Here is a 13,838-nt window from a genome sequence, read left to right as displayed (position 1 = left end):
CCGATCTCGAACAAGAGGACTGCTAATTTCAATCTTGATATCGGTGACTGCTTTTTGAAGTTCATTTGGCTCCCAACCATATCGGGCGTCCCGACTGCAGCTCGATTCTGGTCCATGACATCAGTGATGACTCCGCTCAATATCATGAGAGTCATAGTCACCCTATCTGAGCTGCACATCTATCCAACATTTATGGCTGGCTTTCTGATCAAACACATCTTTTGATTAAGTCACAAGACTAGGCTTTGACATAGGCCTGCATTCTAGGCCTCGGAGTAGTCTTAAGCTTAGTAGAATGTAGTACTGATTTTGAGAGATCGCCCAAATGATATAATCCGATCTTTTGAGATAGCCCAAATGATGTAATTCGATCTTTTGAAAATAAAATGAAATTTTTATTTAAATTTTTTTGTTTTGTTATTTCATTAGTTATTTTTCCGATCTCTAATAATTGTATCCGATCTGATCCCTAGACGAATCGCCATTCGACTATCAGTAAGTTTGGAAATTTATTCAATTTGATGACCTTAGTTAACTGATCTCATTTATCCAATTTTTTATTATGTTTCTGGAACCTTCTTGCGATGTGTCAAGGTGGCGGCTTGGTTCCGCTAATTGATGCGTCACTTGGGACTTCATGAGCATTTAATGCTCAGATGAGTATAAATAGGCGAGAGGTGAGTCATTTGTTTCCTTATGTCGTTTCAGAGCTTACCCAAGCTATTTCAGCATTTCCTCTCAATTTCTAAAGTTTTCAGGCACCAATTTATACTCCGATAAGGGTTTCAATCTTTTCTCGGTTGATTTCTTTTTTTTTTTTTTTTTTTTTTTTTTTCTGAAAATGAGCTGTACCAACGGTTAGAGAGCTACGAGCCCGCCTTCCGTTCATATCTCGTGGACGTCAGATGAAGTTGAGGTGGTCAGGCCGAGTGGGTGACCTGAACCTACTACAACCTCTGCCTTAGCCCACGGTCGAGCGACCCAATCAAAACAGGCATCTTCTTCAAGGAAAGAAAATCTTTCCATAGATGATTTACCATCGGTCCTCCAAGAAACTGATATGCAGTCCATCAGTCAAGAGTACAACCTTCGGACTGACTCCTTCGAGCTTATTAGATGTCATGCCGATCTCCAAGCTGATCATTTCTTTGACGAAAACGACGTGATCATGGTTTATGAAGAACAATTGAAAGCTGGGCTTCGGTTTCCCTTAGACGAATTCTATGTATGTGTAGCCCAAGTACACCCGAACTCATAGCAGATTCTGGTGGCTTTTAAACATTTATACTGAGCCAAAAAGCTCGAGCCTATAGCAAAGGTTTTTGCTGAGTTGCATAGGCTCACTCATCGAAAGGACAATGAGTACTGGTTTTTCCAAGCCAAGCCACACTGTGGGCTTTTTACCGATCTCCCTTCTTCATTAAAGAATTGGAAGAACCGGTTCTTTATATTGAGAAGCAAGATTCCGAATGGCTTCGAGGGTATCCCATGGAGTTGGCAGTACCTGGTCCCTTTAATTCCCAAGAAGATCACCCTAAATAGAGACGAGGACATCATGGTAAAGGAATTGAAGGATCAGGTGGCCACTCACAAGTATTCATGTCTGGATGCCGTTATGGCCGAACTGAAGTGGTGGCTAATGTAGATGATCACCAATGAAGACTATGAACTGTAGCTCTTTGACCTCGGACCTAGGATCGGTATAACTTGAATCTTTAGCCTCCTGACTTAGGTGATCTCACTAACTTATTTTCCGTACAAGTATGGCTGAAGGCGAGGGCGCAAAGGAGAGCCACAAGCAAAAAAGAGAGGTTGCCTAAAAGGTGAGAGAAATGAAGATTACTGCGGTATCCCAGACGCCAGGGCTAGACTCGGCAGAAGTGCCAGGCTCTTCGTCTCGACCTTCAGGACAGCCGATCCCAAAAATAGAGATCGCTCCTCCCCTTCCTCGATAAAATGAACCGCTACCTCCGCCAATTTCTTCAAGCGAGGAAGGAGGGTCTTCCTAACCTGCTGTGAGGACCCTCTCTCATAGCACCCAGGTCCTCATTCATTCCCTAGAGAAGAACCGCTCAGTTCGGGGGAATCCTGGCCTGGCTAAAGTTTTGGGTGCCATCATCTGCTTCTAGGACGATCGGAACAGGCTGACCCCGGATAGCATTGATGATCTCCTAGCTTAGACAATGAGCTTGAGCATAGAGAGCCTTGTGAATCAACATATAATTAGAGAAAAGGCTCATGTCTTAAGGCAGGAAATTCTGAAGGCAGTCCAAGACGCGGCTTCCACCAAATCCCAACTATCGTCTGCTCAGGACTACATTGCCAAGGTTGAGGGTCGGATGAAATCTTATGAGGATAAGATAGCCGAACTGGAGTGGGAACTCGAAGAAGCTCAGGCCCTCTGAATTGCCGATGTCACTCGCCTTACCGAGGATATCAGAGTGAAGGAAGAAGAGGCCGTGACGAGGGAAGCAGGTGCTTATATGAATGCTCATGGCGATCTTCTGGCCGAGCTCAAGAGGCCCTATCCTGAGGAAGACTTCTCCTAGATGGTGGATCTTATCCCAAGGGGTGAGGAGGAGAGCAAGGAGGAGCCCGAGAGAGAGGGAGAGGATGAGAGAAATGATAATGTACCCGGGGAGTAGGCTGGGGGAAACCCTCCTGCTGAATGACTTGTACATTTTATCTTGAAATGAATAGAAGTTTTTTGTTTGCTCAATTTCTTGATGAGATCGGAAAGCGTGCAAACCACATTACCTGAGTATTTATTTGATTGAATGTAGTTTGAACATAAACTTGAAAGCGACTATTAATCAGAAGATAAGAGATCGGAAAAACATTATACGTGAACATAAGATCAGACTAAGTCATGACCAAATACCGAATGAAACCTTAAAATATTAGAATTACAGAGATTTGACATTGACTTGAACTTTTAAGATCGGAACGGAACCATTATTAGACCAGATAAAAACCTTAATTTCATTTTAAGGAATATTGGGGACATTCATGCGAGAAGCCCAACCACGACATTAGTCAAGTGAAGCTCTGCGATATTTGTACACAGAAAGATTGGCAAACATTGGTAGGCTAGATTGGATGGTCTGGAGACCCGATATTGTCTCGAACTCATCTGCAAAGACCAAGAGATCAGAAAGCCATCTAACTTAAGCATGAGATTGGTTTGTTCCAGGGACGAGCAATCGGTGAGTCTGAAAAAGCTATTTGTGATTGGGGACATCGATTGAGAGTGGATAATAAAGTTAAAAGTTTAAAAGTTCCTTGACTTAGGAGGTCAGCTAGAATATGGTGTTTACAGCTGCCCCTCTTTACATAATTTCTATTAAAGAGAATGAAATTCTCTTGTATAGGAATTATGTAAAGATTTGGACCCATATTTTAGGCGGTTGGGATATTAGAACCAGAGATCAATGACGAAAATTAAATGATGAAAATTAAAATGCCGAAAAGTAAAATCAACTTGGATCTTAAACCCAGAAATTTAAATACTGAAAATTAAAATCAACTTGGATCTAGGAACAAGAGGTTGATGACATGAAATTAAAATGCTGAAAATTAAAATCAACTTGGATCAAGGAACCAGAGGTTGATAACAGGAAATTAAAATGCTAAAAATTAAAATCAACTTGGATCAAGGAACCAGAGGTTGATGACATGAAATTAAAATGCTAAAAATTAAAATCAACTTGGATCAAGGAACCAGAGGTTGATAACAGGAAATTAAAATGTTGAAAATTAAAATAAACTTAGATCAAGGAACCAAAGGTTGATGACATGAAATTAAATGCTAGAAATTAAAATCAACTTGGATCAAGGAACCAGAGGTTGATAACAGGAAATTAAAATACTGAAGATTAAAATCAACTTAGATCAAGGAACCAGAGGTTTATGACATGAAATTAAATGCTAAAAATTAAAATCAACTTGGACCAAGGAACTAGAGGTTGATAATAGGAAATTTAAATGCTGAAGATTAAAATCAACTTGGATCAATGAACCAGAGGTTGATGACATGAAATTAAATACTAGAAATTAAAATAAACTTGGATCAAGGAACCAGAGGTTGATAACAAGAAATTTAAATGCTGAAGATTAAAATCAACTTAGATCAAGGAACTAGTGGTTGATGACATGAAATTAAATGCTAGAAATTAAAATCAACTTGGATCAAGGAACCAGAGTTTGATAACAGGAAATTTAAATGCTGAAGATTAAAATCAACTTGGATCAAGGAACCAGTGGTTGATGACATGAAATTAAATGCTGGAAATTAAAATCAACTTGGATCAAGGAACTAGAGGTTGATAACAGGAAATTTAAATGCTGAAGATTAAAATCAACTTGGATCAAGGAACTAGAGGTTGATGACATGAAATTAAATGCTGGAAATTAAAATCAACTTGGATCAAGGAACCAAAGGTTGATAACAGGAAATTTAAATGCTGAAGATTAAAATCAACTTGGATCAAGGAACCAGAGGTTGATGACATGAAATTAAATGCTGAAAATTAAAATCAACTTGGATCAAGGAACCAGAGGTTGATAACAGGAAATTTAAATGCTGAAGATTAAAATTAACTTAGATCAAGGAACCAGAGGTTGATGATATGAAATTAAAATGCTGAAAATTAAAATTAACTTGGATCAAGGAACCAGAGGTTGATAACAGGAAATTAAACTTGACAAAACAAAGCAAATTTGACACAAGATGTTCCTCCAATCAGAATGTACTTAACACGGTCCCAAAGATAGATGATAAATAAAGAGGGTTAGAATGAGTCCCAAGGCTTGGCCTACAATTTCCTCTTTTCACTCACTTTTCTGAAATGCCCTTTCGGGTTTTGGCTCCTCACTTATTTTGCAGAAAAGTGCCATTGCGGGTTTTCACTCTCTTTCACACATTTTGTTGGGAGCGCCCTTTCGGGTTTTGTAATACCCCACACCCGACTACAGTGTAGCCGAGCAAGGCGTGCTACATTCGGTGCCGGAGCACCCTATCTTGTCTTACTTTATTATTTTAATAATTTGATCTCGTTATATTTTAATATCAATTATTTTTCTACGGAGAAACCAGAGGAGTTTTTCCTATTTTATTATCAGTTGACGTATTTTACTATTCACCTACTTGAAATTTTCAATAATATTTTACAATAAAAATATCATTCATGCTCATCATATTCATCTCACATTCAATTCTTGTAATTCACATACTCATTTGTACAAATCTATTCATACTCAATTCATATGTAAACATTCTCAAATTACATAAGCAAAATTTTTAAATTTCCTTAATATGCATATTTTACAAAATAATTACATAATTTCATAATTTATATGATCTACAAATTAATTACAGTTCCATAATCTATATTTCAACATACAATTCATAGTTTACATTATAAATAATAATTAATTATAATGTACAAAATACATAATATGATCTATATGGGCCCTATCCACATGCATTGCTGAGGAGGTGACAACCTTGAATACTCTGCAGATCAGACTCCAAAATCTCTATTTAGTATTCCCTGGGCTTTAACTTCAGTACCTGCGCGAGGAAACAAATCCATCGCGCTAAGAATTGTTGCTTAGTGGTGCAATAATATAACAAGAAATAATGTATACAAATAAAAATAATTGGAGCATATTTTTTATACTCAAGAATTTTATTGGGTTCATATGAAATTTGTCATACAGTATATTTTTCGTCATTTATGTTGCTCTCTAGAATCTCTTCTGTCATAAGTTTATAATAATCATTTATATAATGTACAAATAAATCTAAATATTTAGTTTATGTTTATATTATTATGGAGGATGCATTTCTAATAATTACTTACGTTATGCTTATTTTGCTAGTCTTTCATTTACTCTCTTAATATTTTCTCTGTATTGTGGATCATTTCATAATAATTAAATTCTTAATACTAGTTTAATACCTTTCGGATTTTTCTCACTGATTTATTTGGTTTCTAATATTTTTAACTTATTTCAATAAATTTTTTTCTCTGCCCAGGTAACCTATGACAGGCTGACTAAACTGGATAACAGGTCATTGGCACTAGACACCGCGGTGCCTCGGGCCGTTATACCATGGGACGCAGAACGTCAACCACGTATGCAGTCAGTATGACTAAAAAGCCATAATAACACATAATTGGGCATAAAAGCCATGAGTGCGGGCATAAAGCCATGAATGCGGGCATAAAGCCATGAGTGTGGGCATAAAGCCATGAATACAAGCATAAAGCCTTTCACAGTACTGCTAAAATAATACTCTATTGGCATGACAATCTATCCAATCTGACACACGTGTCTAGGTAATACATGGGCACATAGTACCATTAAGAGTTTGTATGTTTCATTATTTCATTATATTTTTTGTTTATATTTTTATAACATTCTAATTTTGTTTATAATGGAAACATAATTTCCAAATTCACATTTCTAGGTAATTTATGCATTCATCGTAATATTTATACTAATTACAATTCACATTCATTTAATCTCATGTACCATTCACATTCAAAATATCTTTCCTTTCTCTCTTGATGGGAACCTAAATCCCAAATGACACTTTTATCATATTTATTCATTCAATAATCTATTCATGCAAAGTACATTTCATACTTCAAGTTATATTGCTAATATATTATGAACTCCATTGGTGTTGGGAGTATAAGTCTCAACAATCCATCTAGGTTAATTTCATTTTATATTCAAGTGGTATCACTTATATTTTATTAGACTTACTAGTAATGGAAATACAAATCTTAACTATATACTCACATAACTTAAATGTTCATTAAGTCATTTAGGTAAATTACTATTTTTATTCCAAGTAATCCATGAACATTTTATGAATTCCAAATTTCATACTTTAATTTCTTCTACCAATTTAGTTCTTACACTTTGTGTCTTTGTATTACTATTCATATTACTATTCACTCAAATTGTTGACTTTTTAATACATAATAAATTTATTCAACCTAAGTTCACCAAGATACCACATTTTGCATTTTATTTTTGTTGGTATTGATTTTCAATACCATTTCAAAGCTTATCTTATATTATTCAAAATTTTTAGATTTCATATCCTAGGTTTACTATTCCATTGGTTATTTGTACAGCAGGAATTTGACAAAATTTTCTTCATGAAAGTTGTTCCTTATTGTGTCTAGCTACATTTCTTTTTTTGAATCACTCTATTTGGAGTTTTGTAACTTAAGTTATGGTCATTTTACCATAACTGGCTGGATTGACCTATACCCAGAATTTCTGGGCAATTTGGTTTTGTCAGATTTGGTAACCTAAGTTTGGTTAGCAATTTGACTAGGTTATGGTTAGAATTTGAATTTTCATTCTTCATGAAAGTTGTAGGGCTATGTCTCAGCTTTCTACTGGTAAAATATCAGATCAATTAAACTTTTCTACACTGAGTTATGACCATTTGAACAAATATTGTTCATTTGGTCATTTTCCAGGGACAACATGTTGGTCACCTAGATTAGGGTAATTTTAAGGTCAACTTGGTTTGGTTTTCTGAGCAGGGTTTCTTCACCAAAGTTGTGCCATTATGTGTCTAGTTTCATGTACAATGAGCTTTGCACCAATTGAACCTATACAACTCTAGTTATAGCTGCCAAAACCCGTTGGACTCACACCCAGTCCTGCAGGTCACCAAGGGCAGCTTGCCTAAGCTCAACTCTATTATCCTTACTCACTTCAATTCCTCCTCACACATATTCAAATGGTCACTAGTTGACCATTACAATGTTAATATACCATTACATAATTTTTCACAAACCCTAATTTCCAAAGTGTCCATTTCATGCTATCCATGCCATCTAACACATCCAACACACATAATTCAACATCTAGCTCAAGTTTTCTCATCACAAACTACTTCTAAACAATTTAATTCATACAAATAAAAAAATCTCATCCTTCTCCCATGGCTACCAATTCTCATACATACTTCAATACAATTGTTTTGTTCAATTCTACAATAAATTCTCATTTAATTTGTCTTCCTAACAAAGATTAAAAAGAGAGAGAAGTAAGTATAGGCACTAACCTTGATTTAGCTAATTTCCAAAGCTTTAGAACTCTTCTTTTTCTCTTTCTTTTTGCTGCCAAAGACTTGCTCTAGGTGTAAGGGTAAATATTTGTGAAGGGAAGCTAGGGTTTTGGGGTGATTTGGGTGGGTTAGCTCAAGCTTGATCAAGCTTCCATGGAGTTTTTTTTCCTCTCTCTCTACGTTTTTGGCTGCCCAAAGGTTGAAGATATAGATTGTTTATCAATTTTTGGTCTCTTTTATCTCTTTTAATTTATTTTATGTAAGCTTGTTGAATGGTGATTGGTGGATAAGTTTTTAATGATATCATATGATGTCATAATTAGGTATTTGTTTTCATTTTCTTTTTCTTTCTTTTCTACTCATTTTCAATTTAATTTTTAGCAATATTTATTCATATTTTAGATCATAATAATTATTTACTTAACTGGACAAGTCAGTCAAAAATCATCTCAGAAGACGAAATGACCCAAATGACCAAAATGCCCTCCGTTTGGCTTATTGAGCCAAAATCGTCTGTACCAATCGAAAAATTTCCCTAAACCTTTTCTTGGCATTCTAATGCAATAGAAACCTCAATGACTCTTCTCTGGAGTCCTAAAAATTATTTCATGAATTTTCTCCCAGGTTTAGGGCTTCTAGTTGCGAAGACCGCAACTTTCCACTGGGTTACCCATCACCAGGCACCAGCTCATTTAACTTTGTTGTATTTTATTTCAAAAATTTTTCCTAAATTTTTCTTATTATTATTTGAGTTATTTATGATTCCTCACTCTAGTCTAAATATTTTTCTAGATGTTCTAGCTGTCCGGATTGACACCGGTCACTGGAACAATAGAATGCACGGAATTGCTACAGTGAGGGTATTACAGGTTTTCACTCCTACACTTTTTTTTTAGGCATAATATCTTTTGACAGAATCTACATTCACGGGCCTTGGGAATTCTTCGCCGTCCACATGAGTCAAGATCAGTGCACTGCCAGAAAATGCCTTTTTAACCACATAGGGTCCCTCATAAGTTGGTGACCATTTGCCCCGAGGATCATTTTAATTTAGCAGGATTTTTTCAAAACTAGATCTCCCAATTAGAATTCGCACGGGCGAACGTCCTTATTAAATGCTCTAGCCATTCTCCTTTGGTACAATTGTCCATGGCATACTGCCGCTAGTCTTTTCTCATTTATTAGAGTCAGCTGATCTAACCTCGATTAAATCCATTCTGACTCGTCGATTCCTAACTCTTTCAGAATTCTCAGGGAGGGAATCTCCACTTCTATAGGTAAAACAGCTTCCATCTCGTAGACCAATGAGTATGGAGTTGCCCCAGTTAATGTTCTCATGGAGGTTCGATAAGCATGAAGGGCGAAGGGAAGCATATCATGCCAATCTCTATAAGTGACGGTCATTTTCTTGATTATTTTCTTGAGGTTTTTGTTAATGGCTTCTACCATTCCGTTCATTTAGGGATGGTATGGTGAAGAATTGAGATGCCGGATTTTATACTGGTCACACAAATTTCAAATCTTTCGGCCATTTAAATTCTTGGCATTGTCAGTGACAATTTTACTGGGAAGGTTGTATCGATAGATGATATTATTCTTAAAAAATTTGAGGAATGTATTTTGCATGATATGAGCATATGACGTTGCCTTAACCCATTTGGAAAAGTAGTCAATAGCCACCAAGATAAACCTGTGCCCATTAGATGCCTTGGGATTAATAGGACCAATTATGTCGATGCCCCACGTTGCAAAAGGCCAAGGCGAGACAAGATTAAAAAGCTAATGAGGTGGGACATTTATCGGATCAGCATAGATTTGACATTTATGACACTTCCGAAAGTACTCAATGTAGTTTTTTTCCAAAGTAGACCAGAAGTAACCCCGTCTCATGATTTGCTTAGCCATCATATGCCCATTGGAGTGAGTAGCACAATTCCCCTCATGAGTTCCAAAAAGGATCCTCCTTGCTTCTTTTGCATTCATGCATCTCAACAATTCACCATTGGAGCTCCTTTTGTAAAAAATTTCCCTACTGGGGAAGTATCCCAGTGCTAATCTCCTGATCATCCTTCTTTCATTTCTGCTTACCCCGAGAGGATATACCCTGGTTTTGATGTAGAGCTAGATGTCATGATACCAGGTTTTATCATTTGTTTCTTCTTCGATCATACAGCAGTACGCCGGCTCACTCCTTACTTTGATCTATAACACCAGCATTGTCTGTCCCTCTTCCATATGAGCCATGACAACTAGAGTGGCTAAGGCATCGGTGAATTGGTTCTTGTCATGGTTGAGGTGAGTGAAGGAAATCTCTTAAAATTTCTTGATTAGTTCTAGGAGATACTTTTGAAGGAACGGAAGCGTGAAAAACACAAGTTTATGCCATTGAATTCAAAATTTTCACCTAGGGTCACATGCATCATGCAAGATTTATTTTTATCTATTTGATTTCAATGATAAACAACATATTAAAACTCTTTTAATATGTTTTTGGATCTGTATTTGCCATTTAAGATTTTTAAATTAATCAAAATAATTTTAGAACCCTAGATTAAATCAAGAACGATTACACCAATCTTTTGATGCACTGCAGCGTGTCTGTGCCTTTGAGATTCGTCTTTAGGACACCAGATGTTGTCCCTCTAGCTTGTCTACACCAAGAACACCTATGGCAGCCCTTGAATAGCTTCTAAAGCTTTTTCTATAAATTATAAATTCAAGTTCTGCCTTTTAAGAGATTAGAGATGTAAACAGGACAGTAGAAACAATTTCTAGTATTTTTAATTCAAGAGATTGATGGCTAATCTCTTTGAATTGATGAGAGATGAAGAGGAAGAGAGGCAGAGCTTCAAAATGGCATGACAAAGGAGTGTGGCTGCTGGTTGTATTTTATTTTCTCATAACAGCACTTATATAGCTAGGTTAACACATTAAACCCTTGCCACATGTCACCCTTTGATTAGCTCTAGGTTTAAGTGACCCAATCACATTGTGCCAAGTGTCAAACCTATATTTAATCTTAATTTTAATCATCTTACATGATTAAAAGACATTTGGCAAGCTTATGTGTAATGCCATGTGTCACCATTTCATGGTGTCACGTGTCACACTGCGAAATGACCAAAATGCCCCTATGTCTTAATTTTGAGTTCTTAACCCAAAATAATTATTTCTCTTCTTCTAATTAATTTATATCAAATATAAATTAATTAATTAATCTCTATTAATTAATTTCTCATTAATTAAATTCATATTTAAATACTTTAAATATAAATTTAACTTATACTATACATCCAATAATCTAGATTTGGTTTCAAGTCATGCAAAGGACTTTGCAATCTAATTGCAAACCAAACCTATTTAATTAATCAATTAAACTCTTTAATTAATTAATTAAATCATATTTAAATAGGTGATAACTTGTGTATGTGTGTGACTTACTAGGCTCATCACTAATTGGCAATGAGACATGATATCAACTCTTAATATCATCAGAACTCTTTTTTACCATAAATGATTTCTCTAAATCATTTTATGCACCTCATAGAATATGGTTAACACCTAGCATAGCATGCCATGAACACCCAATTAGTAATAAGGTTTACCTTAAATGAACCTATAATCATATGTTATCATGCACTAGAATCTCTCTGTTACAAAATCCCAACTAAAGCTGGAGTTATGGTTTATTTCAAACTCCATTTGCTATGAATATTATATTCTCTTTTAATTCCAGTTCTTGATTAAAAAGATTTTCTCTTCAGAAACTCTTTTCTGATTAAATCTATCTGTCCTGGCCAGGAACTTGAAACATCAAGAACAATTAAATGACCATAGGATTTTATCTCTTTTTACTTAGAGGAACAGATTCCATCTTGATCAACACCTACCTCCATATATAACTAGTAGGAGCCAACACATGCCCATATAGCCATACACAGTACAAGTATGAAAGCAGTATCAAACTCAAACTACCTATATACAAGATAACTGTGCTATCTCAGGTCTAAAGATTATATGCACTGATATGATTTATGACAAAACATTGACAAGAGTAAACTCCATGTGCTTGTCATAAGTGTCACTGGTTCGGCCTACTTATCATTTATAAGTGCCTATCATGTTTGCTATATGGCATGAGACTCACCATTCTATCTTATTTATATCTCATATAAATAACTTGGTAACAAACATGAATACAATCTTTCTAGATAAGTCATGTCCTTATTATGAAGTATCCTCGATTGTGAACCTATTTATGATACTTTGTACTAGAAATACTGTCACTCATATTCTTAACAACTTAAGAATAAAATTTCTAACAAAATATCAATGGACCTTTTCTATTACACATAAATATATTATGTAAACAGAAAAGTGGAAATGCCTTTTATTAATAAAAATATGTATAAGATACATACTAAATGATATGCTATAGGGCATACTACTAACAACTTTTGATACGGGATCAGTTTCAGGTCTTTAGTTTGCCATTCTCCTTTGACTTGGTAAATGATCAAGGCTGAATCTCCGTACACCTCTAACTTCTTGATCTTCATCTCGATGGCAGCCTGTAAACCCATCATATAGGCTTCATACTCTGCAATGTTATTGGTGCAGTCGAACCTCAGCTTGATAGCTATTGGGAAGTGTTTTCTATCTGGGGATGCCAAAACTGCTCCAATCCCATTACCGGACAATTTGATCGCTCCGTCGAAATACATTTCCCATATGTCAGTTGGTTCTTTGTCATCGTTGTCGACTTCATTAACATACTCATCGGGGAATTCAAAATCTAGGGCTTCATAATCCTGGATAGGGTTTTCCACTAGGAGATCAGCAATCATGCTTTCTTTCACTGCCTTCTTGGTCATGTAGACAATGTCATAATGAGAGTGTATGATCTGCCATTTTGCTATCCTCCCTGGCACGAATGGATTTTGAAATACATACTTGATTAGGTCCATCCTGGAAATAAGCCATGTCTTATGATCCAACATGTAGTGCTTGAGTCGATTTACCGTCCAGGCCAATGCGCAATAAGTTTTCTCTAGGAATGAGTACTTCGACTCGTAATCGTTGAATTTCTTACTCAAATAGTAAATGGCTCTTTCCTTTCGCCCTGTGTCATCGTGCTGCCCCAAAACACAACCCATCGAGCTCTGCTGAACCCCTATGTACAGAATCAATGACTTTCCCATCACCGAAGGAACCAATATCAGCGGATTTGACAGGTACTATTTAATCTTTTCAAAAGCCTGTTAACAAACTTGATCCCACTGAGTGGTGTTATTCTTCTTGAGCAGTTTAAAAATGGGCTTAGCTTTAGCAGTGAGGTTGGAGATAAACCTGGAGATGTAGTTCAGCTTTCCCAGGAAACTATGCACCTCCCTTTCTGTCTTTGGGGATGGCATTTCTTGAATGGCTTGAACTTTGTCTGGATCCACTTTTATTCCCTTCTCGCTTACTATGAATCCCAATAGCTTACCAGACCTGGCCCCAAACACCCACTTAGCTGGGTTCAGCTTCAGTTGATTCTTCCTGAGCCTTTTGAACACCTTTCTCAACACCTATACATGACTTTCTCCCTCTCTGGATTTGATAATCATATCATCCACATACACTTCCACTTCCTTGTGCATCATGTCATGGAATAATGTGACCATGGCGTGTTGATAGGTAGCTCCGGCATTCTTTAACCCAAAGGGCATGACCCGATAGCAAAATACCCCCC

The 13,838-nt window shown here is 36.3% G+C and overlaps 1 protein-coding gene across 1 annotated transcript; it reads right to left on the bottom strand.

Annotated features, from left to right (window-relative positions):
• Positions 1–3,007: 3,007 nt before the first annotated feature.
• Positions 3,008–13,305, bottom strand: LOC131183199 (uncharacterized). Its single transcript, XM_058153464.1, has 2 exons — positions 12,643–13,305; positions 3,008–3,133 (listed from the first exon to the last, which is right to left on the bottom strand). The coding sequence occupies exons 1-2, from the start codon at positions 13,303–13,305 to the stop codon at positions 3,008–3,010; spliced, it is 789 nt and encodes a 262-aa protein (XP_058009447.1).
• Positions 13,306–13,838: the final 533 nt, after the last annotated feature.

Source organism: Hevea brasiliensis, chromosome 1, assembly GCF_030052815.1.
Source record: "Hevea brasiliensis isolate MT/VB/25A 57/8 chromosome 1, ASM3005281v1, whole genome shotgun sequence".
In the NCBI taxonomy this organism is placed as follows: Eukaryota; Viridiplantae; Streptophyta; class Magnoliopsida; order Malpighiales; family Euphorbiaceae; genus Hevea; species Hevea brasiliensis.
The sequence above is the reverse complement of the archived record's forward strand: the minus strand, read 5'-3'. Positions and strand labels throughout refer to the sequence as shown.